Raw genomic sequence first — 27190 nt, 5'->3', positions numbered from 1 at the left:
CCCACTCCAGCATTCTTGTCTGGAGAATCCCAGGGACAGAGGAGCCTGGTGGGCTGCTGTCTATGGGGTCGCATAGAGTCAGACATGACTGAAGCGACTTAGCAGCAGCAGCAGGAGCATCAAAACAAACAACTCACTCAAAAAATGGGCATAAGACCTGAATAGACATTTCTTTAAAGAGGACAATAGGCACATGAAAAGCTGTTCAACATAGCTAGCTATTAGAGAAATGCAAATCAAAACTACAATGAGATATAATCTCACACTGATCAGAATGGCTATCATCAAAAAATCCACAAACAGTAAATGCTGGAGAGGGTATGGAAGGAAGGGAACCCTCCTGCACTGCTGGTGGGAATGTAAACTGGTCCAGCCACTGTGGAGAAAAGTATGGAGGTTCCTTAAAAAACTAAAAACGGAACTACCATATGACCCTCAATCCCACTCCTGGGCATATATCCAGAGAACAACAGGATCTGAAGGGATACATGTACCTCATTGTTCATTGCAGCACTGTTTACAATGGCCAAGACATGGAAGCAACCTAAATGTCTGTCAACAGAGGAATGGATAAAGAAGATGCGGTGTATATATACACACACACACAATGGACTATTACTCAGCCATTAGAAAGAATGAAATGAGGCCATTTGTGGCAACATGGATGGGCCTAGAGTGTCATTCTGAGTAAAGTGAGTCAGATGGAGAAGGAGAACTATCACATGACAACCCTTATATGTGGAATCGAAAAAGAAATGATACAAATGAACTTACTTGCAAAACAGAAAGAGATTCACAGACTCAGAAAACAAACTCATGGTCACTGGGGGTGGAGGGGTGGTTGGGGACTTCAGGAAGGTCATGAATGCACTGCTGTGTTTAGAGTGGCTAACCAATGGGAATCTACTGGACAGCACAGGGAACTCTGCTCAAGGTTATGTGCCAACCTGGATGGGAGGGGAGTTTGGGGAAGGATGGATACATGTCTACGTATGGCTGAGTCCCTTCACTGTTCACCTGAAACTACAACACTGTTAATTGGCTATATCTCAATACAAAATGTTTTTGGTGTTAAAAAAAAAAAAAGATAAAAGACTTCAGTCTGAGGGCTCAGCTGCACCTCACCTCTAGGAATAGGATGATCGCTGACCCGATGACGGTCATCAGCTCCCCCACCAGCCGGATTTTATCCTGCTGAGTCACGTAGGCCTCCTGTGGTGAGACATTCAGGATCAGAAGTGCTTTCTGATGGACTGAGAGGCAAATCTTTTTGAGTAAGTGGTCTAAAGCAACTCAGCTCTATCCAAGATGAATAAGAGCACCCCTTACCACCACCATCACCACCCACGCCCACTGTATTTGTCCTTGCAGCTCAGTCTATGACCAGGGCATGGGTCTAAGTAAACCAAGATGCAATATACTGGGTTGGCCAAAAATACATCTGGGTTTTTCCATACCATCTTACGGGAAATCTGAATGAACTTTCTGGCCAACCCAATACAATATATATGTTCCATATGCTAACAACTTGAGTTACCACTTAACAACTCACTTCTTATGCTGTTGAATTATAACTTACGATGATGTGTGTACTGAGGGGCTGAGGTCGCATTTAAGTGCATCAGGTTAAGAAAGTTAAAGTAACAGGAAGAGTTATTAGTGGCTTGGGCTGGTTTCAGCTATGCTGAAAGGCCAGCTTTTCCAACCTTGCTGTGGTTCCCAGCAGGTAGAATATAAGCACACCACAGAACTCGGGTTCTGGGATGGACCCAGAACCTTCTAGCTCCAGTGAGACCTTGAATCAGTCACTAAAACTCCCTGAGCTTGGGATGTCTCGTCTGTAAAATGGAGACTATAATGGTTACCTCCTAGGGTTTTTGTGAAGACCAAATCAGATGATGTATTTGGACGTATTATAAGCCACAGAGCACTATAGATATATTCATGCTTTGTGTTAAGTCACTTGAGTCGTGTCTGACTCTTTGTGACCCCATGGACTGTAGCCCACCAGGCTTCTCTGTCTATGGGATTCTCCAGGCAAGAATACTGGAGTGGGTTGCCGTGTTCTCCTCCAGGGGATCTTTCTGATCCAGGGATCAAACATATCTCTTATATCTCCTGGTGGGTTCTTTACCACTAGGGCCACCTGGGAAGCCCCATAGGTAAATTCATTGTGGTTTTATTATGATTTGGCAATATAGAAAAGGGCTTGCTTGCTTGCTAACTCGCTTCAGTTGTGTCTGACTCTGTGCGACCCCATAGACGGCAGCCCACCATGCTCCCCCGTCCCTGGGATTCTCCATGCAAAAACACTGGAGTGGGTTGCCCTTTCCTTCTCCAGAGAAAAGGGCTAGAGACACTCTATGGTTTTCAATTCTAAGGAAGAACTTGATCTTATCCTGGATGGTAAGTGTCAAAGGTATAGGCCTAAGGTCAACATGAATAAAAACCATCCTCCTCTTCACACCTTACTTCACAGTTAAAAGCTTGCAGTGTTACCCAGATGCAGCAATCAAATTCTACAATAATGCTCCTTAACTTTTTTGAAGTTATGAGCCCATCTGAGAATATCATGAAGACCACAGGCCCTCTTTCTGGAAAACTGATCATGTATATATAACCTCCAGATGAAATTGTACAAATAATTTCAACACACACTCCCAAAAGTTCCCCTCAGACTTTTGGGAATTCTGTTCTCCTAGATCATGTCTTTGAATTGTGCACCCAAGACAGGACTTGAGAGTCCCTAGGGATGATCTCCACTGAAGAGGATGGGATCCCTCGTTAGGCGTGAGAACCACCAGTCATCTCTGTTCTACTGATAAACGGAACCTCTATGGGCTACTTCAGTAGTGTGCTCACTGGTCCAGTGAGAGGCATAACTTTTGAAACAGGAAGAGATGCTACGTAGTAGGAGGTGCTCATGGCTTCCCTGGTGGCTCAGTCAGTAAAGAATCTGCCTGCAGTGCAGGAAACCTGGGTTCAATCCTTGGGTCAGGAAGACTCCCTGGAGAATGAAATGGCAACCCACTCCAGTACTCTTGCTTGGAGAATTCCATGGGCAGATCAGCCTGGACAGCTAGTCAATGGGCGGGGGGCGGGGTCACAAGAATCAGATACAACTTAGCAACTAAATCACCACCTCAGGAGGTGCTCTAGGGTATAAAGAAGGCACCCATCAAATATCCTGTGGCCTCAAAGAGGGTATGTGTCAGCTCAGAAGAAGCCAAGGATATAATCTTTAGGGAAGAGTAGAACCAGAGTTACTAAGAGATGGTAGAAATGTTTCAGATAAATCATATGGGACCAGGGAAGAGCAGAAAAGGAATTGGTGACTGTGTACCTTTAGTAAACAACATTCTCTAACAATCTGTGACTAGACTTCAGTTCTTTTGCTGGTGCTGTTCCTTAAAGAACTGATATCCTGCCAACTTTTCTGATGTTTACTTCTCTTGAGAGACTGGACAATTTTATTTTATCATATAGTGAGTGGTTTCCCTTTTGCTTTGCTCTCAAGGAAGCTCAGAGGTCTTTTATTTTTTATTTTTTTTAATCTCCAGCTCTAGCAACTGTCTTTGAATACCCTATCCTCCATCCAAAAATTCAGATCATAGATCTTGTTCTTTTTCTTTATCTTAATGTTCCTGTTGCATCTGTCTTTCACTGTGAAACAGGCAAACTCCTTTTGAGAATCAGATAGTAGGATAAATAATAAGTTTGTTAATTTTAGGGACAAAATAACACTAGATATAGAAATAAAATAATGGCATCTGTGCCATATATGTGTCTATACACAATTTTTAAGAAAACTTTGGACCTTGGTTGCATGCAAGTGAAAGTGAAGTTGCTCAGTCGTGTCTGACTGTTTGCAACCCTATGGACTATAGCCCACCAGGCTCCTTCATCCTTGGGAATTTCCATGCAAGAATACTGGAGTGGGTTGCTATTTCCTTCTCCGGGGGATCTTCCCAACCCAGGGGTCGAACTCGAGTCTCCCACACTGCGGGCAGACTCTTTATTATCATCTGAGCCACCAGGGAATCCAGGACCTTGGTTGCATATAGCTGGAAAATTGCCACCAACTTTTTCTTTGGCTCAACTAAGAGGAGGAGGATACCTGTTGGCCAGGAGCTTTGTGGTGATTAGAGCACCCCTAGAGGACAGCAGGAGAATGGTATCAACTCTCTTCCTTGGGATGAAAATGTAAAAAATGAAGAATACTAGGGACAGTTTGAAGAGACGTTACTTTTCCAAAAAAGGTTCATCTAGTTAAGGCTATGGTTTTTCCTGTGGTCATGCATGGATGTGAGGGTTGGACTGTGAAGAAGGCTGAGCACCGAAGAATTGATGCTTTTGAACTGTGGTGTTGGAGAAGACTCTTGAGAGTCCCTTGGACTGCAAGGAGATCCAACCAGTCCATTCTGAAGGAGATCAGCCCTGGGATTTCTTTGGAAGGAATGATGCTAAAGCTGAAACTCCAGTACTTTGGCCACCTCATGGGAAGAGTTGACTCATTGGAAAGGACTCTGATGCTGGGAGGGATTGGGGGCAGGAGGAGAAGGGGACGACAGAGGATGAGATGGCTGGATGGCATCACTGACTCGATGGACGTGAGTCTGAGTGAACTCCGGGAGTTGGTGATGGACAGGGATGCCTGGCAAGCTGCGATTCAAGGGGTCGCAAAGAGTCGGACATGACTGAGCAACTGATCTGATCTGATCTGAGGGACAGTTTTGTTTCCCATCTATGCCTCCTGGGTCTGCCCTTCGTGAGCACCGCTTTGCTTGTTCAACAGATTCCTTTCTGAGCAGGAGTTCCCCTGCTCAAGTTCACTAGTAACAGAGGTGTCCAGAGATGCCAAGCTTTGGCCTCTGTTCCACTTGGTTTGGGGTTTCCCTGGTGGCTCATTGGTAAGCAATCGACCTGCAATACAGGAGACCTGGGAAATGTGGGTTTGATCCCTTGGTTGGGAAGATCCTCTGAAGGAGGAAATGGCAACGCACGCCAGTATTCTTGCCTGGAAAAATCCCATGGACAGAGGAGCCTGGTGGGCTACAGTCCATGTGGTTGCAAGAGTGTGACATGACTCAGCCACTGGACACACACACGTGCTTGGTGTCTGACTGCCCTAAAGTAGCTGTCTCCATCTCTCTGTCACTTAAAGTAGCCTGCAGAGCACCACACTCTCCTGAAAGCCCCCTTCCTTGCTGCTCTCCAAGACCACCACACAGACCCTTTCATAAGGTTGTTGTTGTTTTTTTTTTAATAAAACCCCTCTCTCTGGAAAACAAAGGGTAACATGCATGTGTGAAAGTTGCAATGAAAAGAAAAGCAGTTCATACAACTCAGTAGCAAAAAACCCAAACAATCCGATTAAAAGCTGGACAGAGCACCTGAACAGACTTTTTTCCAGAGAAGACACACAAAGGGCTGGCATTTGTATGCCAAAGGTACAGAAAAGATACTCTGCACCGCTCATCATCAGGGAAACGCAAGTCAAAGCCACAGTGAAATATCACCTCAGACCGACTAGGACGGCCAGTATTACAAAGACAAGAAATCACAGTTGTTGACAAGGATGCAGAGAAGAAGGAATCCTTGCACACTATTGTACACTACCTAAATTTGTGCAGCCACTGTAGACAACAGAAGGGTGGCCCCTCAAAAAGTTAAAATGGAATTACTACATGATCCAGCTTCTAGGTATATATCCAAAGGAACTGCATCATAAAACAATTATCCTCCAAATAAAAATAAATAAAAAAATAAAGGAAACGAAAACAGAATCTGGAAGAGATATCTGCACTTCTGTGTAAATTGCAACATTAGTCACAGTAGCAAAGCTCTAGGAACAACCTAAGTGTCCATCAATCAATAATGGATAAAGACGTGATATATATATTACACACACATACACATGGGCTTCCCAGATGGTGCAAGTGGACAAGAACCCGCCTGCCAATGCAGGAGACATGAGAGATGCAGATTTGATCCCTGGTTTGTGAAGCTCCCCTGGAGTAGGAAATGGCAACTCACTCCAATATTCCTGCCTGGAGAATCCCATGGACAGAGGAGCCTGGTGGGCTACAGTCCATAGGGTCGCAGAGTCCAACACGACTGAAATGATTTAGCACGCATGCACACACACACATACATATGTATACATACAGGTACACATATATATGTGTGTATATATATACATACACACACCAGAATATTATTCACCTATGAGAAAAGAGGAAATCTTGTCATTTGTAACAATATGGATGACTTGATGGCATTAAGCTAAGTGAAATAAGCCCATCAGATTAAGACAAATACTGCATGATATCACTTACATGTGGAATAAAAAAAAAAAAAAAAAAGGCAAACTCCTAGAAAAAGAGAGTAGAAAAGTGGTTGCCAAGGGCTGGGTGCACAGATAAAATAAGGAGAGATTGGTAACAGGATACAAAATTTCAGCTATAAGGGGAATAAGGTCTGACGGTAAAACAAGGTGACTAATAGTTAATTACACTGCATTATACAACTGAAATTTGCTAGGAGAGCAGAACTTAATTATTCTCACAAAAATAAATAAATACGTGAGGTGATGAATGTGTTAATAGATGATAGGAATCCTTTTACAATGTATATGTATATCAAATCCCTGTGATGAACACTTTAAATACCTTACAATATCAATTGTCAATTATATCTCAGTAAAGCTGAAAAATAATGATAGTAGTGAACTTTTAAAACATTTTCCTTTTCTTTGATTTCAAGATAAATTCTAGTATTTCACACTCATGTGTAATATGGCTCTTGTTTGGAAGAGATACTCTTTTACAAAGTGGAGAAAGGTTTTAGTGTTTTAAACATGGACAAGGGCACTGAATTATAATGAATGACTTTCTGAGGTCTGTTAAACTGACAATCAGAATCCCCTTTTCATCAACCACCCTTGCACTTCTAGAATTAAACTCTAAACTCAACGTGGTAATAAGTTTTTCTTTGAATTTTTTAGAATTTTATTCTTTGGGGATTTCATTCAAGATTTCCTATCTATAAGGAAAGACCCATCTGTAGCTCTCTAGATTTGTGGTTCTTATGAAAAGGTTTGGGGACCAAGGGTATGTTTGGCAAAATTAACTGTAAATTCACTTTACTGAAGTCCTGTTCATTTAGCCTCCCAAATTCTCTCAAATGCTCCACTGGCTCTCAATCCATAGCACCACTGCCTTAAAGCAAACCCATGGCACCCTGTACCCACTGCCCGCTCATTCAACCCACTCCTTACCTTGTTTTTGCACTGACCTTTTCAAATGCATATATCACGACCTGGTTTCTCTGCTTAATACCTTTCCTAGTTCCAGCATGTCTTTGGGATAAAAATGAGGAGGGGAGATGGGAGTGATGAGTATTCTCTAAATCTGTATCATAGTAGAAATTCAATAGCTAATGTCTAAATTTAGTTAATGAATAGAGATAGAAGTGTATTATTCAGTGGTACAGAGGTAACAACAGGGACCAAGAGCCTAAAGAGGGAACAACTGGTTGCCTCCAAGAAGTAAGGCATGAGTGAGGTGGGCAGGCCAGTGCACTGGTGGTCTTCATTATACCTGCCACTGGATTTTTTAAGTCATGGGCATGTATTCTTTACTTAGAAGTGCTCACTGTGAAACAGGAATGAAAAATATTCAGACTACCAAGCGTGATGCCCAGAACCCTTGCTGGGGTTGCACATGTGTTCTTTTAGTTAGAACTGTGCTTTGTGAGATGAGGGACTTCGCTGCTAGTTTAGTGGTTGAGACTCCACACTTCGATTGCAGGGGGCACAGGTTCAATCCCTGGTCTGGGAGTCAAGATCCCACATGCCATCAGGTGAGGCCAAAAAAGAGAAAAAAAAAGTCTTATATTTTATTCTTCTTTTTCCTCTATTTTTAAAATATAAGACTCAGCACAATGGCTTTGCTGGTCTGGTTCCTGCCCTGGGTCCCCATATTCTGTGTCAGCTCCAGCCATGTTGATTACTAGGGTCCTCAACTGGTAAGACAGGTCTCCATATGAACTGTGCCCTATTCTCAGAATGCCTTCCTCCAGCAGGGTTTTCTGGTTCACCATTAACCTTAAGATCCAGGTCACAGCATTCCTCCTGGGTCTCCTTCCCTGCCCCTCTGTCCAGATCAGCTGTCTCCCTGCAGGAACATGATGCCAGTCTCTGTTCACAGCCCTTCCCCAGCACACTGCAGTTATCTGGACATTTTCTGTCGCACCCAGAATCTTAGAGCTCCCTTAAAGCAGGGACCTCTAACTCCTTTTTATCCACAATGCACACACAGTAGACGCTGCATTCACAAGGAAGGAAGGAGAGAAGGAAGCAGGTTAGCAGACAGGTGCTTGCTGAGCATGATCTAAGAGCTGGAGGGAGGCAGAGGGGAACCAGGAAGTGAGAGCAGGGAGGTAAATGGAGAAAGGATGATGACGAACTGGGCTCGCCTGGAATTTCCAGATTCCTAGCTCAAGGTCACCTAAGTAGGCTTAGTTAATGATGCACTGAGAAAATCCTCCCCCCCAGCTCCTTTAAAAAATAAGCATCTTTCAACAATGACTAGAGTTCTTAACCTCTCTGTATGGCTTAGAATTTCAGGAGTTGTCAATGGCCAGAGCCCCTTGGAGGCTGACTGGCCTTACTTTGTTAAGAACTGGCTTACAGAGAGTGTCCTGCTCACCAGCTGGTTGAGCTCATTGTCTTGAAGGAAATGCCCAGAGAAGGGTGGGCCTAGCAGGGCCCAGGTACCACCGTGGGGAAGGGTGGGGAGCAAGTGCAACCACTAGGAGGGGGAAGGCACTGGAGACAGTTGTCAGACCATATCTGAGACCCTCTCCTTCTCCCCAAGATTCTTGCAGAGCAATGAAGCTCCCAGAAAGAGACCTGCTTGGTCATCATTCATACAATCCTTCCTCTCATCCTCTAGACTGTTCGGGGATTCCTAACCAGGTTGCCCATCAGAATCAGCGGGTTGGTGGGAGGTGCGGTGGTACTTGTGATCTAATGGATGAGACTCCATGCTCCCAAGGCAGGGAGTCCAGATTCGATCCCTGGTTGGGGAACTAAGCAACTGCGACCAAGCACACGCGCTACAACTACTAAGCCCACATCTGCTCACTGCAAAACTAGAAAAGCCCCAGCACCACAACGAATACTCGGTGCAGCCAAAATATATACATACACACATACACATACATATACACACAGATATACAGACATACACATACATACACATTCACACACACACACATACACATACATATACATACATATTCAGACACACACACACATACACATACATTCACACACACACATACATATACATATACACACATACACATATACACACATACATACAAGAATCAGCTGGGAAGCTTTGTTGCAACACATATGCCTGGGCCAACCCTGGAGACTCTAATTTGGTGCAAGAATCAAGCATCTATTTTTTTTAAGATGTAAATATTTCTACTACAGATCCCCACTTGAGAACCACTAGGCCTAAAAGGGAGGAAGATCTCATGGTTACCTTATAAGTCTACCTTCCAGGGGCTTATTTTATGTCCTAGTCTCTGTGTTTTCTCAGGAAGATTAACCCAGCAGATGTCTTTTCTCTATGGAGACATCCTTATCCATTCCCACAGAAGCAGGACTTACCCCTAGCCACCAAAAGGTTAATCACATAAAAAACTGGGGCCCACATTGACCAACAACAAGCTGAAGAATTGATGCTTTTGAACTGTGGTTCTGGAGAAGACTCTTCAGAATCCCCTGGACTGTAAGGTGATCAAACCAGTCAATCCTAAAGGAGATCAGTCCTGAATATTCATTGGAAGGACTGATGCTGAAGCTGAAAGTCCAATACTTTGGCCACCTGATGTGAAGAACTGACTCATTGGAAAAGACTCTGATGCTGGGAAAAATTGAAGGCGGGAAGAGAAGGGGATGACAGAGGATGAGATGGTTGGATGGCATCACCGACTTGATGGACATGAGTTTGAGCAAGCTCTGGGAATTGGTGATGGACAGGGAAGCTTGGTGTGCTGCAGTGCATGGGGTCACAAAGAGTCAGACACGACTGAGCTCCTGAACTGAACTGAACTGAACCAATGATCAACACTGGAGCATAGGCAGTAGCTCAGTGGCTAGAGGTCAGAGGCAACTCCACGTCTGACTGACTCCCCACTCCTGCACTCCAGCACAGCACCTCTTATCTTGCGGGGGGGGGGGGAATATCAGGTGTGCCCAGGTACAGGTGAGTGTGGCAGGCACTGGCTACCTATCGAAGCCTGGAAACAGGAGTTCCTCAAGCAGTGGGTCCCTCTGAGGAAGAAACCTGGAATCCAGCATATTTCTCTGGAGGGAGAAATGATCTGGCTTTGTATTAAAGTTGAAGCTTCTGAAGTGAAACAGACAGGAACCCCAACCAGTACTGCCCTTACTAGCCGAGCATCTTTACCAAAGTACTTAACCTCTCACGACTTCAGATTCACCATCTTTAAAACGGTTATAAGAATTTCATTTACTTATGAGGGCATCTATGAGGATCACCCAGTATAATTCTTTAGCAACCAAAATGCGGTCCACAGAATCACAACACCAGCCTCACCCAGCAGCGAGTCAGAAACGCAGAAACTCAGGGCCCACATCAGCTTTCCTCTCTGAATCTGCTTTTTCACAAGATCTCAGAAGCACTGGAAAATGCATGGCAAGTGCTCAAAGCCAGCGCCCAATAGATGTTATTTTTACCTCCCGGGCTCTCCGTTTCTCCCACCTCTGCCTTCTCTTTAATTTGCTGTGCTTGTTCCAAAGGGAGTTGGGTAGGACCCTCAAGTAAAACAGTGTTGAGCTGGCGTACAGCTGGGTTTCAAATAACTATGGCACTTTGAATAGCGGAGTTTGTGAGGAATTGTGACATGTAGGAATTATCAAGTGTTTCCCCTGTTTAAAATCCTGAGCCTCTCATTAATTTTAGGATAAAAAGTAAAATCCTTGGGATGGCCAGCAACATCCTACATGATTTGGGAAAGATCTGCCCAGACAACCTAATCTGGAGGCTCCTGCCCCAGCTCCCTCTATTCTAACCAGTCTTCTTTCAGTTCCTAGACATTCACAAGACTCTTCTGCCCCAGGGCCTTTGTATATGCATTGTCTCTGCCTAGAATTCACTTTCCACCTTGAATTCATCGGTGCACGAATGCTCAGTTATGTCTGACTCTTTGTGACTCCATGGACTATAGCCTGCCAGGCTCCTCTGTCCACGGAAATTTCCAGGCAAGAATACTGTAGTGGGTTGCCATTTCCTCCTTCAAGGAGTCTCTCAGCATCCTGTCTTCTGATCATAAGCAAAACTCATGTGAATTGTAACAATCACAGTTTGCATTGAAATATCTATTCATTTAATTAATGTCAATCAGTCTGCAAATGGCAAAAGGCAGAGGTGAAGTGTGTTTTGCTCAGACCAGGTTGAGTTTCCAATACCTACAATAAATGCTTGGGGCACGCTTAGGCTCTCAGTAGAGGTTTGTCTAATGAATGAATTAGCAAAGTAATTTGAAGCAAAGGGCATTGGAGAGATCAAGGAAAATCATCAAAACACAGAAAGGAAATCTGATGATGGGAGATCAATACCCGCTTGCTGAACAGCAAATCAGGGGTCTAAACAATCAGAGTGATCGGTTTCACCTTAGAAAGCTTAGCAGATCTCAAGCCAAGCTGAGTATGAGGATCAATCAAGGAATTTCTTTAAAATACCAGTGCCAGGGGCCACCATTTCAGACATTCTGATGCCTCAGGTATGGGGCAGCTTAGGGATCCATAATTTTTTTTTTTTTTTTTTACCAGATTTCTATGTTTCTAATTTGTTGATGTTGTTGTTTAGTCACTAAGCTGTGTCCAACTCTTTGTGACCCCGGGGACTGTAGCCCATCAGACTCCTCTGTCCATGGGATTTCCTAGGGAAAAATACTGGAGTGGGTTGCCATTTCCTTCTCCAGGGAATCATCCCAACCCAGGGATCAAACCTGCATCTCCTACACTGACAGGCAGTTTCTTTAGCACTGAGCCACCAAAGAAGCCCTAATAAGTAGTCTTGGTTAAAAAACTACTGATCTAGCAAGACATAGGATCTGCTCAAGTCAAACAGCTATTTGGTTTTAGAGTTAGGGCTTAAATCTAAGCCACCTAATCCCAGACTTCGAACTTTATGCTCACTTGGCAGTCTAGGGGAACTAGGATTATAATGCACTTTGTTCTGCCTAAACCAAGTAAACATTGAATGAAGACAAGAAATTAACTCATTAATTAAGAGAGTTCTTGGGAAGTCTGGGAATAGCATAACGTTTATGGCTGAGCAATGAAGCATCCTAGAGTGAAGACATTTCTTAAAATATCTCCCAAACTCCACCCTTTCCTATGACTGCTTTTGCCTAGTTTATGCCACCTTGTATAAATAAAGGAGTATTTTCTTTCCTTTCCAGTGTTTTGCGATGGTGCTCTGGGCTACTGTCGTGGAGTCCAGTGACTTTTCTAGATCCCATGAGACCCACAGAGAAAATCCTACAGTGACTGAGAGCTCTGTGTGTCCAGATTTATTAATAGAATTTAATATAAAAGTACTCATTTATCTAAGAGAAAGCTCTGTAGGCTGATTAATATGGCAACAACTGCATTAATCAAGACCCTATGTTGGTACATTTTCATATTTCTAAGACTCTCAAGCAATAGAAATGTAGAAAAAAAGAATTCCATATTATTCAATAAATGTGGCGCATCATGAAAGCAGAATCTTTCAAGTCATGGTGATAAGTTTGGGAGCTCCTGATCTAATCCCAATTGACTTCCTGCTAAGAGGAACATATGGGCCCCATCAACTCAGGACCAAGGCCCAAGGGCTCATGCCGAAAATACACAGACCTTCCCTGATGCTCTTCCCTATTCAAACTGCTCACAGCTGCTTTCTTAAGCCCCACCTACCCAACCAAGAAAAGAATATTTGAAAGTCATGAGTCTTCTATTTGGGCTAATGTAGATTTTATCAAAGTGAGCAAAAGGGTAAAAATGCTGAAGGGGGAAAAGAAAGGAAAAAGAAGATGGAAAGAAAGTTAGAGCACTTAGCTATAATTATGCTTCATCTAGTCCTGAGGCAAGGGGAAGTAGCTGCTAATAATTTAGACTATCTAGACTATCTGGGTCAAAGGAACATTATATTCACAGGGACATAACTAGTCCTCCCCCAGAGAGAAAGAGACACGGTGGTAAGAAGAAGGTAAGAAAGAAGAAGGAGCCTTGGTGGTAGTCAGTTGCTCAGCATCACCCAACTCTTTGGCTAGAAGGCTATCTACATTCTGGATCTGCATTCTAGATCCAGAAAATCCCCCCCAGTCAGCCTGAAACAAAGGAAGGCTGGCAAAGAATGCATCTGAGGAATCAGAGTCAGGAGCACTGGAAATGTCCAGCCACCCCCATGCTTATCCATTTCCTTCATCATTATCACTGGCCCATCTCAGTTGGCCATCCCTTCCACGTCCTTATTTCCTGGTGTATGGTCTCCACACCAGGGACAACCTTCGTGTCCCATTTGAGACGCAGGGAACCCAGCTTCCCCCAAATGCACCTATGCCCACCTCGAACAAGGCCGCCCCACCACACTCAGCCTTGTGTTCTGCAGGCAGCAAACCCCGCTTTGTGACAGTCAGAGGCTCTGGACACATGGCCACACTGTATATACACCAAGAGGCAATTCTAAAAGCTTAGAGTGACTTGACCTACTTCAGCATTTAATAAGGCTCTTTGCCCTGTCCTTTCTTTGAGTATCCACTGCCTTTGAGCTAACTCGACTTGGGTTATTTGTTCTTTAACTCCCCTAAACTGCCCCTTTTCCAAGTCCAGGTTGAGCTATACCTCTAGCTGACCCATTCTGCATTGAGCATAAACCTCTAGCCATTGAGCTCTTCCCTGGCAAAATTGTTCCTCCTGTGTCTTTTGCTTTCTGCCCACATGCCTGCACTCCCTTTTAGGTATTTTCAGGTCACTAGGACAAGAATTTTGGTTACCTATTAAATGAACATGTACATTCAACATGCCCAGAAGCACTCATGAGAGCCTGCTCATTCTGTCACACCAAGGAGTCTCCTCCTTTCAACAGCAGACCTGGACATCTACTCCACATCTCTAGTCAGCCATCCTCACCCCAGGTCTCTGAAGGTGACTCACAGAATGGCAAGCTAACCAGAGTAAAAGGGACCCTAGAGACTATTTCCTTCTAACTGCTACCCAATCTAGGCATCCTCTGCAGCACATTTGACAGGTGGTCAGACAGCTGATACCTCACTTTCAATGCACTCATTCTGTGTTCAGAAGCGAATGAAGGTCCGAAGAATGTCTGTGTTACTCACAGGCAGACTCAGGAAATGGACCTGGAGCACACTCTTCCTCCCTTTAGAACAACAAGGCTTCTGTTGAAGGTCACATTTACAAAGGTCTGGTCTACAGACCTTTGTGAGTAACAAGGGATTTTACAAAGGTACAGGTGAACTAAGCATTCTTTCAAAGTTCACAAGAAAGCCATCACTCCCTGGACAAGTCCACTTGTATTCATTAAGCCCCAGCTTTGGTCCCCTTAACTCCCGCCTAATTTATGTCCAGGTAATCAGGAGCCTGCCCCTGCCAGAGTCAAGGGAGTGGCATATTTCCTGGGCAGCATGGCTCTGGTTTCCAGTGCCATCACCCCATGCTAACAGCCCCTCTTATCCCCTCTAAGAGTCACCTGGAGCAGCTTCTGCTGGAATACGGTGATGTCTCGGGAGTCTGTGCGGTTGCCACTACGGGCCTTGAGAGGGCGGTGGATGCAGCACATGGTGAAGCAGATCATATAGAGCACGTACAAGGCTCCCAGGATGCAGAAGTAAGGCCGCCCATACTTTCTCCATTTGAAGTTCACCAGCTGCTTCACTGGGGTCTGCTCCAGGATCTGACGAGCCTGCCATAGAAGAAGAGGGCAGCAGGGGATGACCAACATAGTGAGTTGCAGCACCAGGTTCCCCACAGGGTCCCAGGCAGGCAGCATCATGATCAGCACAAGTGTCATTCATTCAGTTCATCTTTTCATTCATTTCTTTTACAGATGACTAGTCAGTTTCTACTATTTGTGGTGCCTCAGGCTAGTGCTGCAGATAAACCATGGCAGAAGTAAATACCAGGATCTCTGAGCTCCTCAGAGACTCTGAAGGACGAGACATAGATGGCTGAGATAGTTGAGTGAATGGAGAGTTAGGCAAGGTCTTTTATATAGTAGCAGCAGTTGCCAAGGCAGGAAGAGGTGAGAAGACATTGGCATATGAGGGGGATGTGGCAGAATCTTTTGGAGGGTGCAGGGATTATCCTGTATGAAGTAGCTGAAGGCCAGATCACGGTACCTCATGAATGCCAAGCTAAGGAGTTGGACTTTGTTATCTGAATGCAATGGAAAACTGTTGGAAGGTTCAAGCAAGCATGTAGTCAGATTTGCTCTACAAGTATTACGGACATGAGAGGAACAACAGAGGACTTGGAGAGTCGGGTGTGGCCATAATCTAAGCTGGGTAGGTTAATGCTCAGATCTAAGTGGCCAATGAGACTTTAAAGATGCTCCTGAAAGAGGATGATAGATGGCATGATGCATCTAAGAAAGTAGGAAAAGGCAAAGTCAGAGTTTAGCTGGAGGGACTACCCACAAGCAGAAAAAGTACCTTTTCCCATTGAGCCTACAGAGTAGAAGAGAGACGGGGTTGGGATGGGGGAGGCTTTCTAGACCTGCTGGGCAGAACAAGGCAGGAGGTTGAAGAAGCTCCAGTGAGAGAGCCTCTATTTTCATCATAATGAACAAATCTTGGTTGCCTGATAGAACTGAAGGTGAAGGCTGGGCTTCCAATCCCTAAGAAATCCTGCTCTGAAGAAGTTCATAGCAACCAGCCACTTTGTTCATCAGATCCTCTGATAAACCAGATCCTCTGTTTGTTAGTACCAGCGATCATCTGAGTTTTGTGGCTCTTGAGGGTTTCTAGGAAATTGTTGGGTGGCAGATAAACAATAAGAACTGTACTTTGCCACCATCTTGGAGGTTCCAGAAAGCATCAGTATTTTCTTCTTTTTATAAATCTTCAACAAACTTTCCTTTCCCTCATGTCACCCAATCCAATACTGTTTGAATGACCCATGCATTTTTCCCTCTCTGGAAATCTCTCTTTTTCCTCATCTGCCTGGTGATTCCCAATTCCTTCTAGAAGCCCCAGCTCAAGCACATCTCCTGTGACATCTTTTCTGGTCCATCCAAGCCAATGTAAACGGACCTCCAGTCTGTTGCACCATTATGTACCATTGCGTCATTAGGTACCATTCATAGTATAGACCCCAATGTTTATCTTGAAGGCTATTACAGTTACTGAGAACAGGGATGGGAAATTGACAAAGCTGTCTGAAAGGAACTGTTTTTGAGTTTGTTTCTGTATTCTCAGTTCTTGGTACAGTGTCTGGGACCCAGCAAGAAGCTCAATATGCTGAATGAATAAGTGATAGGAAGCAACATCTATCTGGAGAACTCATATGCAGTGTTAGTATGAGAAAGGTAAGCAGAAGGGACCAGAGCTAAGCAGAGAGAGCAGAGTTAGGGAAGGGGTATTGATCAGCATTTTCTCCCAAAGTCTCAGGAGTCTATCCTCACCCCCATCTATTACAGGGAAGCCTCTAGAGCCAAGAATCTTGGTAAACAGACGGGCTCTGCACAGACGCCTGACAGCCCTTAATCCTCCGTGGTGTCCATACCTCCCGTTTCTTGGAGGAGACCACAAGCTCTAGAAAGGACACGTCTTCTCCCCAGGAGTCAATCTCTGTGAGGTCGTAGAGAGTGGAGGTCAGCGGCCCGCACGTCCACTGGATGTACTTCCGCTTCTGCATCAGATGCTGGAACATCTGGGTGGACACAGGGGTGAGACGGGGGTCAGCAGGTCAAGGGCAACACCACGGTTGCTTACGCCTTGGATCTGGTGGACAGCTGGGAACTGACAAGCCTCTGTTGACTTGAACCTTTAATTTGGGGCTGTCTTTCCTTCCCACAAATCCTATAAAGATCTGAAGGAGAGAATAGGCAAGGGGAGTGGAACTTTGGGTTACCACAGCAGATATTCTCAGGTAAGATTCTGTAATCCCCCTGAGTCAGAAATTCCTGAGGCTGAGGATTTTAGTGATGGAGATGGAGGTACTCCCTTTTGGGGAGTTTGGGAAGAAGGGTCAGGAGAAGAACCCCCGTGGGCCTGGGGGAGGGCCCCTCACCACAGTGTTGCCCTCCACTCCGGCCAGCTTGAAGGGGGTGAGGCCCTGGTGATTGAGCATGAGGTCCAGGGACTGCAGGTGGTCCCCTCGCCTGTCGTAGGACAGCAGCAGGTTGTACATCTGGCAGGCAAAGGTTTTGTTGGGCTGGAGGACGAGGATGTGCAACACTGTGTTTCCTGGGAGAGGACACGGGGTGTCACGTGACCCCTGGGACCAGAGTCCCTGCCGTTCCCCAGGACAACCCCCCACCCCGGGGGGGCCTGAGGGCGGTCCCAGCCCCTCCCCTCTCCCCTGCCACCCCCAGCCTCCCAGCGCCCCCTCCAGCCCAGCTCTTACCCAGGGAGTCCTGGGCCCGGATGTCAGCACCGTGCTCAATGAGCAGCCTCACAATCTCCTCGCTGCCCATGCAGGCGGCAAAGGACAGAGGGTGCTCCCCTGGGGAGGCAGAGGCCCGGGCGTGAGATGCAGGTGGGGAGGGGTGGTGTCTCCAAGCGACCGCCTCTCCCTCCCCCGTCTCCGCTCTGGGCCTAGGGCCCCTTGTCAGCAGGACCAGAGGCGGGGATGCTGGAGGGGGCCTGGGGTGTGGGTGGAGGCTTGGCTCTGGCCTTTGGCCTTATGAGGGCCGACCTCTCCTAGTCTCCCCAGGCACGGGGCCTCCTCAGCCCACCCTCCCTTGACTGGTGCCCACCCCCATCCTCCCAGCCCCGGTCCTGCTCTCACCAAAGTAGATGAGGTTGTGAGGAGTGAGACGGAAGGCGGAGCCTATAGCCCTCGCAGAGACGCTGGCCCCTTGGGCGAGCAGGGCTTTCACGAGGTTCACGTTCCGGTTCATGACTGCTATGTGCAGGGCCGTCTGACCTGGACAAGAGAGCCGTCCGTCAGGGTGTCTGTTCCCAACTCTCTCCGAGACACGGCATCCCCCCTGGCTTCCAGGAGATCCCTGAAATCCTTGCATGGATTTCCTCCCTTGACTCAGCAGAATGGTGTGAGACTGAGCCCCAGACGTCCCTCAGGCAGGTCCACTTAGCTGTCTCCGCCTCTTGACTACTGCGGGTGGCATATAAGGGTAATCACTCTAGTGCAGCTATGAAAGAGAGAGAGTTCCGTTCTTCATGGAACGTGAAAGGAGTTGAAGGGAAATAACAAATGGCTAAAGCAGGTCCCAGACACTCACAGCCAAGACCAGGACCTCTGCCTTCCTCCCACACTCCTGAGCACCCATCACTCCTTCCCCGACCTACCCTCAGAGGCTCATTGTAAGAGGTGACTTCAGACTCTCCCCTACTTGGGTCCACCTTGAAAAACCATGGAGACACCTCACCTACAAATGGCTCACAGATGGCAGGCTCCTTGACCAGCTCGGGGGCAGCCTCCATCAGCACCATGGCGGCCTCCAGGTTGTCATAGAGGGCGGCCACGTGCAGTGCCGTCTCCCCGACAGCCCCTGGAGCAGAGGAGACAGGGACATCAACATTTTCCAGAGACACGCTCCACCGCCCCTTGGCAGAAACCCTCAGAGTGCCTTGCGGGGCATGGCCGGGGCCTCTGCCCCATCTCCACCACTTCTAATTCGGATCTCACCTCGTTGCCGGAAGTCACAGTTTCGGTCCAGCAGAAGTTTCTTCAGGACACACAGGTCATTGTCCTTGGCTGCCCGAAGCAGAGGAGACTCTCGAATCCTGGCAGAGGATGAACGGGAGTCAGGCAGAGACAGAATGGCAGAGAGGCCAAGAGCAGAGAGGAAGAGAGTCCTTGTCCGAGCGGCCACGGAATGCGTGGTGACACGTTGCAGTGTTGTCTCCTGGACCCTAGCTCAGGGTCCCTGTGGGGCGGCATTACTACCTCTTCCCACCAGTGGTGGGGGGACTCCTGGCTCAGCTGACTAAGCAGCAGAGTACCTGAGGGAGGGGGGCCCGGGGGAGGGAATGGCTGGTCCTGGTGGGCCTGGCCAAGTCATTCTAGCTGAGTCCATGTTTCAGGAACTTGGGAATCAGTAGCGGGTGGAGGAGAGGGAATTTCTGCTCAGTTTCATCCCTGCTCCCAGGCCTGCAGAACCGGCTCTCTTTAGTTGAGAGGAGCTGGAGAGACTGGGAGGGGGCTGAGAGAGAGGCCAGCTATTGTTCTGACTCCCTGGGGGCTATCCAGATGCACATTCCTGCTGTGGGGAGGGAGAGTTCTGAGATGGACTATGAAGGATCCATCCCTCCTTAAGTGTCATCCTTCGACTCAAGAGTCTGAACGCGCTGTCTGCAAGAGCGAGTGGCTATGAGCTTCTCTGAGTGTGTGCATCTCAGAGTGGGTGGGAGGAGCCCCACGGAGATACTCCTCCTGTGGTACCTCTGCGGGTTAATCTTTGTCTCTCCCCTGCCTGTGTGAGCCAGACAAGAGATAATGCCGAAGCCGGTTCCTGCTGGGCAAGTATGTGTTGGCTCTGAAGGTGGACACACGGATGGCAGGTTGAGGGTCAGGAGGGGAGAGGTGAAGGGCTGGTAAACAGACTGATGGTGGGCGGTTCCTGTGATGACCCCTAGCCCCCCGTTCCTCTCTTCCAATGGTCCCCCGAGCCAGGGGAAAGAAGCTTTTTATCTGAAGAAGCTTTTGATCTCAAGGTATGGCTCAGGTCCGCCCCTCACTGAAGTTCTCTCCAGAGAGCTCGGGTGGAGTGGGGACCAGCCTGCTGCCCATCTCACCCATACCCTCCATGTGAGCGTGCCCACCTCAGGGCAACCAGGGCCAGGACTGCAGAGTCCAGAGGCTCTGCACGCAGCCTCCGTACTCTGGCCTCTAGCCTGGAGAAGCCAATGCCCGTGAGTCTAGCCCTGGCTGCCCGCTCAGATCTGCTAATGGCAACTCTCTGATGGGAGCCAAGTCCCCCGAACACCCAGCGGGAGAAGCCTGCCTTCAGGATGGGTCCCTGCCCCCATTAGTCTTCCAGGGGTCCAGACCTCAGGGCTGACCATAAAATGCTCTGCTCCTCGGAGTCACCAGTCCCATCGGAGGTGTGCCAGGGACAGGCTCAAGCCTCATTGTCTGCTCCAGATCTAACACAGCCTGCACACAGGAGACTCGGGAAGCGCAGATGGGCTCTAGGAGTCCCCACTGGGACTCCTCAGGGTCATCTGGTTTCCACAGTCAGCTGGTCAGTTCCAGGTATTGCACAAACCAGAGCTGTCCCGTTGCCAGGCCATCAATTTCATTTTCATTAACAGTAACTCCTCACTCTTTCTTCACCCGAGTGTCCTAAAACCCACAGAATCTTAACCTTTCCCCAGCACCCCGTTCCCCACTAGCCTGCACCCACCCTGCCCCACTCACCCCTGCCATACATGCTGGCTTCTCCTGTCTGGTATCTTTGGGTCCCTAGCACCCACCACCCCACCTTCAGTAAGTGAGAGCCCAAGCATCACCCTGCCCCAGCCTTCCCGGGACCCAATGCCACACCCCTCTTCCACTGCTGACACAGGAGCTCGGCTTCCATAACAGATGCATGGGCCCATCCCAGCACCGGGCACTGAACTCTGGGCTGCTCTGGTGGGCAGGGCAGACTGACCCAAGTGGGCTGAGGGCTTGAGGCTCAGGGAGAGGGGGAAAGCCTACTTCTGCTGCTGCAGCATGTACATCTCGTCCAGACGCTGATCCCAGTCTTGCTGTCCCACCAGCCAGGAGGTCAGCAGTTTCTGAAGCTGGATCCAGAGACCCCTGGCCTTGGATGGAGGTGCTCCCATGTCTTCTCCTTCCGGGCAGTGGCCAGTCGCGGGGAGGAGGTGGTTCAAGGGAGCAGGGCTAGGATGCAGCCGGCAGCTGAAGCGGAGACGAGGAGGAGGGATGGGTCACAAGTGGATCTGGCGTGGCGCTGTGCAGGGTGTACACGTGCATGGAGGGGACTGGGGGCCCTGCCAGGAGAGAGAGACTTTACCTGGAGGGGAGGAGCTCTTTCTAGAGAAAGCCCCTGGGGCACACAGCCTGCCTCAGAGCCAGGGGGGAGGGAGCTCGTTCCTATCAGTGAGCTAGGGCGGCTGAGACCGGGCCAGGGGAGGGGTGGGGCCCAGGAATCTGACCTGGGAGCCAGGACAGAGCCCAAAGGTGGGTCCTACAAGCCAGCTGAGCAATTACCTCGGATGCAGGAGAGTTGAGAAGCAAAGCCCTCCAGCTCTGCAGTCAGGCAGGTCTGGGTTTGAATCCTGGGTTTCTGTCCTTACAGGTCAGTTAGGTGAGCTTTCTGTGCCTCAGTCTTCTCATCTGTAAAACTGGAGTGATACTTACATGCTGTCACAGCAGAGTCTGTAAAACATAGTCATAACAGCTCAAGGACAGTTGATTCTTCTTCCACAGAGGGGTTCAAAAGCCCCCAGAACTTCTTGCTCTGCCTAGTACCCCGCAGCCCCTGCAGCCAGCAGGTCTCCTGGCTGCCCCTCCTCCTGGAGAAGCCCAGGGCCTCTTCTTCCGTTCCAGTTCCTCCCTTCCAGGCAGAGGAGACCCCAGCGAGCCCTGAACGTCCACAGAGGCTGGGCAGCAGGGACTGAGCGGTGGTGGAGGAAATCACAGGACTCCCTCCAGGAGTGAGTCAACAGGAGGAGCAGGAGTAAAGATAAGACAGTGTTAAATTATTTTATGATATAACAGTTTCCATTTTTCTTCCTGATTGTTTTCAAAGAGACATATTCAGATATATCTCCTGAACTGTAGTCATTGAAGAGATCCCCAAGTTCCCTGGGTGCAGGCTGAAGTGTCTCTCTCTCCTAAGTGAGAAGATGGAGCAGAGAGAGATGCGTGTGACTCCCCACGGCCGGTGGGAGGCAAAACTGGAGCTGACTTGCCAAGTGGAACCTCAGGTCCAAGTCACCCATCAGACCTCACTGCTCCTTGGGAACCTTCTGCTTATAAAGATGAGAGGCGTGGGTGGAGATAGGCTGGGGACCCTCCACCTTGGGGGTCTTCCGGGGCAAGGACCCCTCACTTCCTTTGCTGTAGGAAAGAGAGAGCACTTCTCTAGAGACTGAAGGATGGACAAAACCACCTTTCGAGAAGGATGAGAACTGAAAGGAAAATAAGTAAGGAAAGAAAGAGGAAGTGCCTGAGGCAGCAGGAAGCATGGGCTCCCCCAGGGAGGGGGCAGATGCCGGTTGGGAATGGGGAGGGGTCACCTTGCGGGACATTTTTCTGCTTTGCTGGGGGTGGGGCAGTGTGGGGCTGTAATGATCTCCGAAGCCTTGAGACTTCCAGTCTAAGGAGATGGAGGGAGCGATAGGGATGAGGTGGGGGTGTAGATATGCTGATAAGCAGGGCTGCAGAGGAAAGGAGCGCCTGCCCAGTAATACTCAGCCTATAATGCTAGTGCTGGAGGGAGTGGGGGCAGGAGGGCCCGGTCCGAGCCGCACAGAGCAGGTGCGCAGGCTGGCACCAAGGGCACGGTCCTTGGGTGCCGGAGGAGGGAAGGGGCCCTCCACCTCTGGGTCTTCCCTTCCCACTTGCACACGCCTTTGTCTGTACTGTTCTTTTTCAGTGGAGGGGTGGAGAACAGGAACAAGCTTCCTGAAGGAGACCAAACTGTCCCCTCATCCCACCTGGCAGGCTGGAGATTTAGAAATGACTTCCTGATCTTTGGGCTTCTTTGGGCTTCCCTGGTGGTTCAGTTGGAGAAGGCGATGGCACCCCCACTCCAGTACTCTTGCCTGGAAAATCCCATGGACGGAGGAGCCTGGTGGGCTGCAGTCCATGGGGTCGCGAAGAGTCGGACACGACTGCGCGACCTCACTTTCACTTTTCACTTTTATGCATTGGAGAAGGAAATGGCAACCCACTCCAGTGTTCTTGCCTGGAGAATCCCAGGGACGGGGGAGCCTGGTGGGCTGCCGACTATGGGGTCGCACAGATTCGGACACGACTGAAGCGACGCAGCAGCAGCAGCAGCAGCAGCAGGTGGTTCAGATGGTAAAGAATCTGCCTGCAATGCAGGAGACCTAGGTTCGATCCCTGGGTTGGGAAGATGCCCTGGAGAAGGCAAAGGCTACCAACTCCAGTATTCTGGCCTGGAGAATTCCATGGACTGTATAGTCCTGCTGCTGCTACTGCTGCTAAGTCGCTTCAGTCGTGTCAGACTCTGTGTGACCCCATAGATGGCAGCCCACCAGGCTCCCCCGTCCCTCGGATTCTCCAGGCAAGAACACTGGAGTGGGTTGCCATTTACTTCTCCAATGCATGAAAGGGAAAAGTGAAAGTGAAGTTGCTCGGTCGTGTCCGACTCCTAGCGACCCCATGGACTTCAGCCCACCAGGCTCCTCCGTCCATGGGATTTTCCAGGCAAGAGTACTGGAGTGGGGTGCCATTGCCTTCTCCTCTGTATAGTCCATGGGGTCGCAAAGAGTCCGACACGACTGAGTGACTTTCACTTCACCTCCTTATCTTTGGGGAGCCCTCTCCTCTTCTGTCCTCTGGCTTCTCTCCCCAGTCCTCCGTCCCCTTTGTCAGGTCCTGCATGGCCACCCTCTCTTCCCTTCTCTCATCAGTCTTCATCCTCTGGGAGCTTTCTGCAAACCAGGAGTGCTACAACCTCCCTCCTGCAGGCAGATGCTTCCCTGCATGATGGTGATGCCCCAGGGTCTCGTGAGAGTAGATGAGAGCTGGTCCAGGGCCCCCGATAAAACCTCACTGTTTTATCTCAGAGCCCGTTGGCATCAAAGGCCCCAGACCTCTTATTCTGATATGATAAGGAGCACAGTGTGAGTCACTCAGTTGTATCCGACTCTTTGCATCCCTATGGACTGTAGCCCACCAAGCTCCTCTGTCTATGGAATTCTCCAGGCTATACATACTGGAGTGGGTAGCCCTTCCCTTCTCCAGGGGATCTTCCCAACCCAGGAATCAGACCCAGGTGTCCCACATTGCAGGCAGATTCTTTACCGTCTGAGTCACCAGGGGAGCCCAGAAAGGAGGACAGCATGTAAGCCTGGATTTCAATATTTGGTCATTATTTGGTCCCACCCTACCTGCCCACAGCCCTGTAGGGAAAGAATTCAAATACTATCTTTAAAAATATGAAGAAGAATTGTCATTGGATGGTGGAATTATTTGCCTTTTTCCCATAATTTTAAAATATACTTTTGTAATAAGAATAAAAAAAAACATGAAGGGATTCCTGGTTTCCCATGAAGATTTATCTCCTAGGCACAGGGCATCAGGCAGGTGTCTGGTGAGGAAATTAGAGTTGTGGTGGTCGGTGCCAGCCAGTTGGTCCTTTCGGCTCTAGCTGCTCCCCTAAGACAGGCCCAACCCCAACCACCCACCCCCTCCAAACTCAGAGAGTTGGAGATGGCTTCTCAGTTAGCCAGAAACACAGAAACTCCTCCCCCAAATAGCCAGGAGGAGGTTAGTGATTTCTTTCCAGGCAAGCAGCATTTCCTGGACCTGCAGGTCAAGGAGTGCAAGGGAAGGGTGAACAGGGTCACCCGCTTACTGAAACTTGCCTCTCCCGTCGTCAGGTGACCTCCTGTACCGCTCCCCAGTCACCCTGTCACCGGGCTTGGATCACGGAAGTATATAGGAGGCTGTGTCGGCTGTCCAGGGGAGAGTCTCCCAGTAAGCCTGTCGGCTGGCAAGGGCGGCATCCCTGGGAAGGAGGCTCTGCTGGCCCTGCCGTTCGGCCACCTGCTCCCTTTGAGGAAGAGCGCCCATTTCTGGACGTGTCTCACCCCTGCATCTGATGGCTCATTCAGGCATGCGTGTGTGGATGCCGGGAGTGATGTGAGCTCATGGTCCTGGCACCTGGCTGTCCCTCATGGCTTGTATCTGACTCTGGTTTTCCAAAGCTGGCCTTCATCCTGTGTCCCTAGCCCTCTGCTCCAGGAAGCAGATGTCAGCTAGCCCCAACCTATTACTGCCAACAGGTCTGTGCTCACCAGGGTTATGGGCAGGGCGGGGACTGGGATGTGAAGGCAGGTTTCTTGAGATCCATTCCTTGGGATCCTCGCCTCTGCCATGCTGGTTTTTCTGTGAAGACTCTCTTCCTCTCACCCTTTAGAGACTGAGTTTAGACACTTAAGAGCTTTGAGTACAGAAGGATGTGAAATGAGGCAAGACGCATTCATCTGTCAGTACAAGAGGGCAAAGCTAGAACTAGTCCAGGGGAGGACAAGGAATGAGAGGGCGGTTCCACTTGGGTCCAGAGTACTCTGCTCTCACACCCAAAGCAGGTACCTACCTCCTCCTCCAATTAAGTCCTCCCCTGCCCTCATTTTGGATGGACTGAGTTTCACGCACAGCCCAGGACTTGAAGAGACTCGTTTGGACATGGGTCTGGGCCTCAGTTTATGCAAGTTGCTTTCCTTTGAGAAAGGCTGCACAGAAGAGTGGGGTGGGAAGGTGTGATCTTTAAAATCTAAAGAATCTGCAAGAGCCCTGCTCTGCACCTTATTATCTGTGTGACCTTCGATGGGCAAGTCATTTCTCTTGTGAACCTCGGTTTCCTCATCTATATAATGGGTACGGCGATGCCACGACTTTGAGTCCTGGTTGCCACATGGATCTCACGACATAACGGCCGTGAAAGGACTGCACAGACTCTTCGGTCACTGCTGTGGTCCTCCACTGCTGAGGTCCACGGCAGTCCTCCCCGGAGCCTCTATTGTCCCCTGCGGACTACTCTCCATGCTCCTGCCTGCCAGTGGAACTCTCTAGGGAGCTGGGATGAGGGTTGAGCCCATGGCTGTGATGTCACAGAGCTCATGACATCACAGGTCCTCTGGAAGGGAAGGGAGAAAACGGTGCTGGGAAGGGGGAAGGGCCGGGACAACGGACAGGGGAGGGAGGAGGCGGGGGAGCCAGCAGGGCACTGGGACGAGTGAAGACCAAGGGCAGCGGCTGGGCAGGCCCATGAGCTCCTTGGGCTCCCAGCTCTGCAGGGCAGCATTCCTGGGCGCCCTCCTGCTGCTGCTGCGAGTCAAGGGGGTGAAGACCCAGAGAGGGAGCCCAGGCCTAGATGAGAGGAGTCAGAAAGAGAAGACACCCTCTACAGGTAGGGGAAGAAGGAGGAGGACCCCTGGAGCCGGGGATCAGACCTCTGTGGAGCCAGATCACTTGTCAGGCTGGAGGGGAAGCTGAGCTAGGTTTGGATTACGGGCTATCGCCCCGGGCCCTGTTGTACTGCTGCAGTGGAGTGTCCTATAAAGGGTCTAGAGCCATGGTTCCTGGCCAGAGCCATGTTCAGGGCACTTTGGGGCCAGCTGATGTGCATGGGGCCCTGTGGAGATGGAAAGAGGGTCTTTGAAGTTCATCCTTCTCTAAGATGGCCCCTCACTCCCCAAATGAGGTAACACTTTGGAGGAGGCAGTTTGCATTGGCAGTGGGATATGCATGTCTTTGAGTGGGGACTATGATCGCATACAGACAGAGGGACTGCACCCCACCCCCCGCCAGGAGCATCACCTCTGTGGTCAAGGACAAGGCTGTGGGCCAAGGGGCACCCACGTTCCCCAACTCCTCCTCATCTCCAGGGCATGGCAGGGGCAGGGCAGGGCAGGCAGAACCCCTCCTTTCATGCCGTCCCCTTGCCCCATTCCAGACCAAGATCGAGAACAGTTTGAAGAGCACTTCATGGCCGCCTCAGTGGGCGAGATGTGGCAGGTGGTGGACATGGCCCAGCAGGAGGATGACAAGACCTCAGAGGTGGCGGCGATCCGTGACCACCTGTTTGACCTCGCCTTCTGCTTTAACCTGGCCAGCATTATGGTTTTTTTATGAGGGACGTTGAGGCGGAAGTGGTGGCCTGGTTCCTGGATGAGGACCTGGACATCTACCTCCGCTTTATGATAGCTTACTGACCCTCTCCCCCAAGGGCTCCAGGGCGCTTCTCCCAAGGGA

At 49.2% G+C, this 27190-nt stretch overlaps 2 protein-coding genes across 3 annotated transcripts in view; one reads left to right on the top strand and one right to left on the bottom strand.

The window, feature by feature from the left end:
• Positions 1-22286, bottom strand: part of TRPV5 (transient receptor potential cation channel subfamily V member 5) — a 32756-nt gene extending 10470 nt beyond the window's left edge. Inside the window, exons 1-10 of one of the 2 annotated variants that reach the window (XM_027538792.1) lie at positions 21449-22286; positions 20933-21136; positions 18917-19014; positions 18657-18779; positions 18056-18193; positions 17672-17770; positions 17336-17511; positions 16829-16975; positions 14796-15008; positions 1126-1212 (exon numbers count right to left, since the gene is read on the bottom strand). In XM_027538792.1, the coding sequence (XP_027394593.1) occupies positions 1126-1212; positions 14796-15008; positions 16829-16975; positions 17336-17511; positions 17672-17770; positions 18056-18193; positions 18657-18779; positions 18917-19014; positions 20933-21060 (1209 nt within the window). In that variant the 5' untranslated portion in view covers positions 21061-21136; positions 21449-22286. Of the gene's footprint in view, positions 1-1125; positions 1213-14795; positions 15009-16828; positions 16976-17335; positions 17512-17671; positions 17771-18055; positions 18194-18656; positions 18780-18916; positions 19015-20932; positions 21202-21448 lie in introns of those variants that run through there. The other variant, XM_027538791.1, reaches the window with a different exon arrangement.
• Positions 22287-26203: 3917 nt separating this feature from the next.
• Positions 26204-27139, top strand: LLCFC1 (LLLL and CFNLAS motif containing 1). The gene is given in 2 exon segments (XM_027540288.1): positions 26204-26345; positions 26892-27139. Coding segments are annotated over 2 exon segments (390 nt in total).
• Positions 27140-27190: the final 51 nt, after the last annotated feature.

Source organism: Bos indicus x Bos taurus, chromosome 4 (genome assembly GCF_003369695.1).
Source record: "Bos indicus x Bos taurus breed Angus x Brahman F1 hybrid chromosome 4, Bos_hybrid_MaternalHap_v2.0, whole genome shotgun sequence".
NCBI lineage: Eukaryota > Metazoa > Chordata > Mammalia > Artiodactyla > Bovidae > Bos > Bos indicus x Bos taurus.
This window is presented reverse-complemented; position numbering and strand designations above follow the sequence as displayed.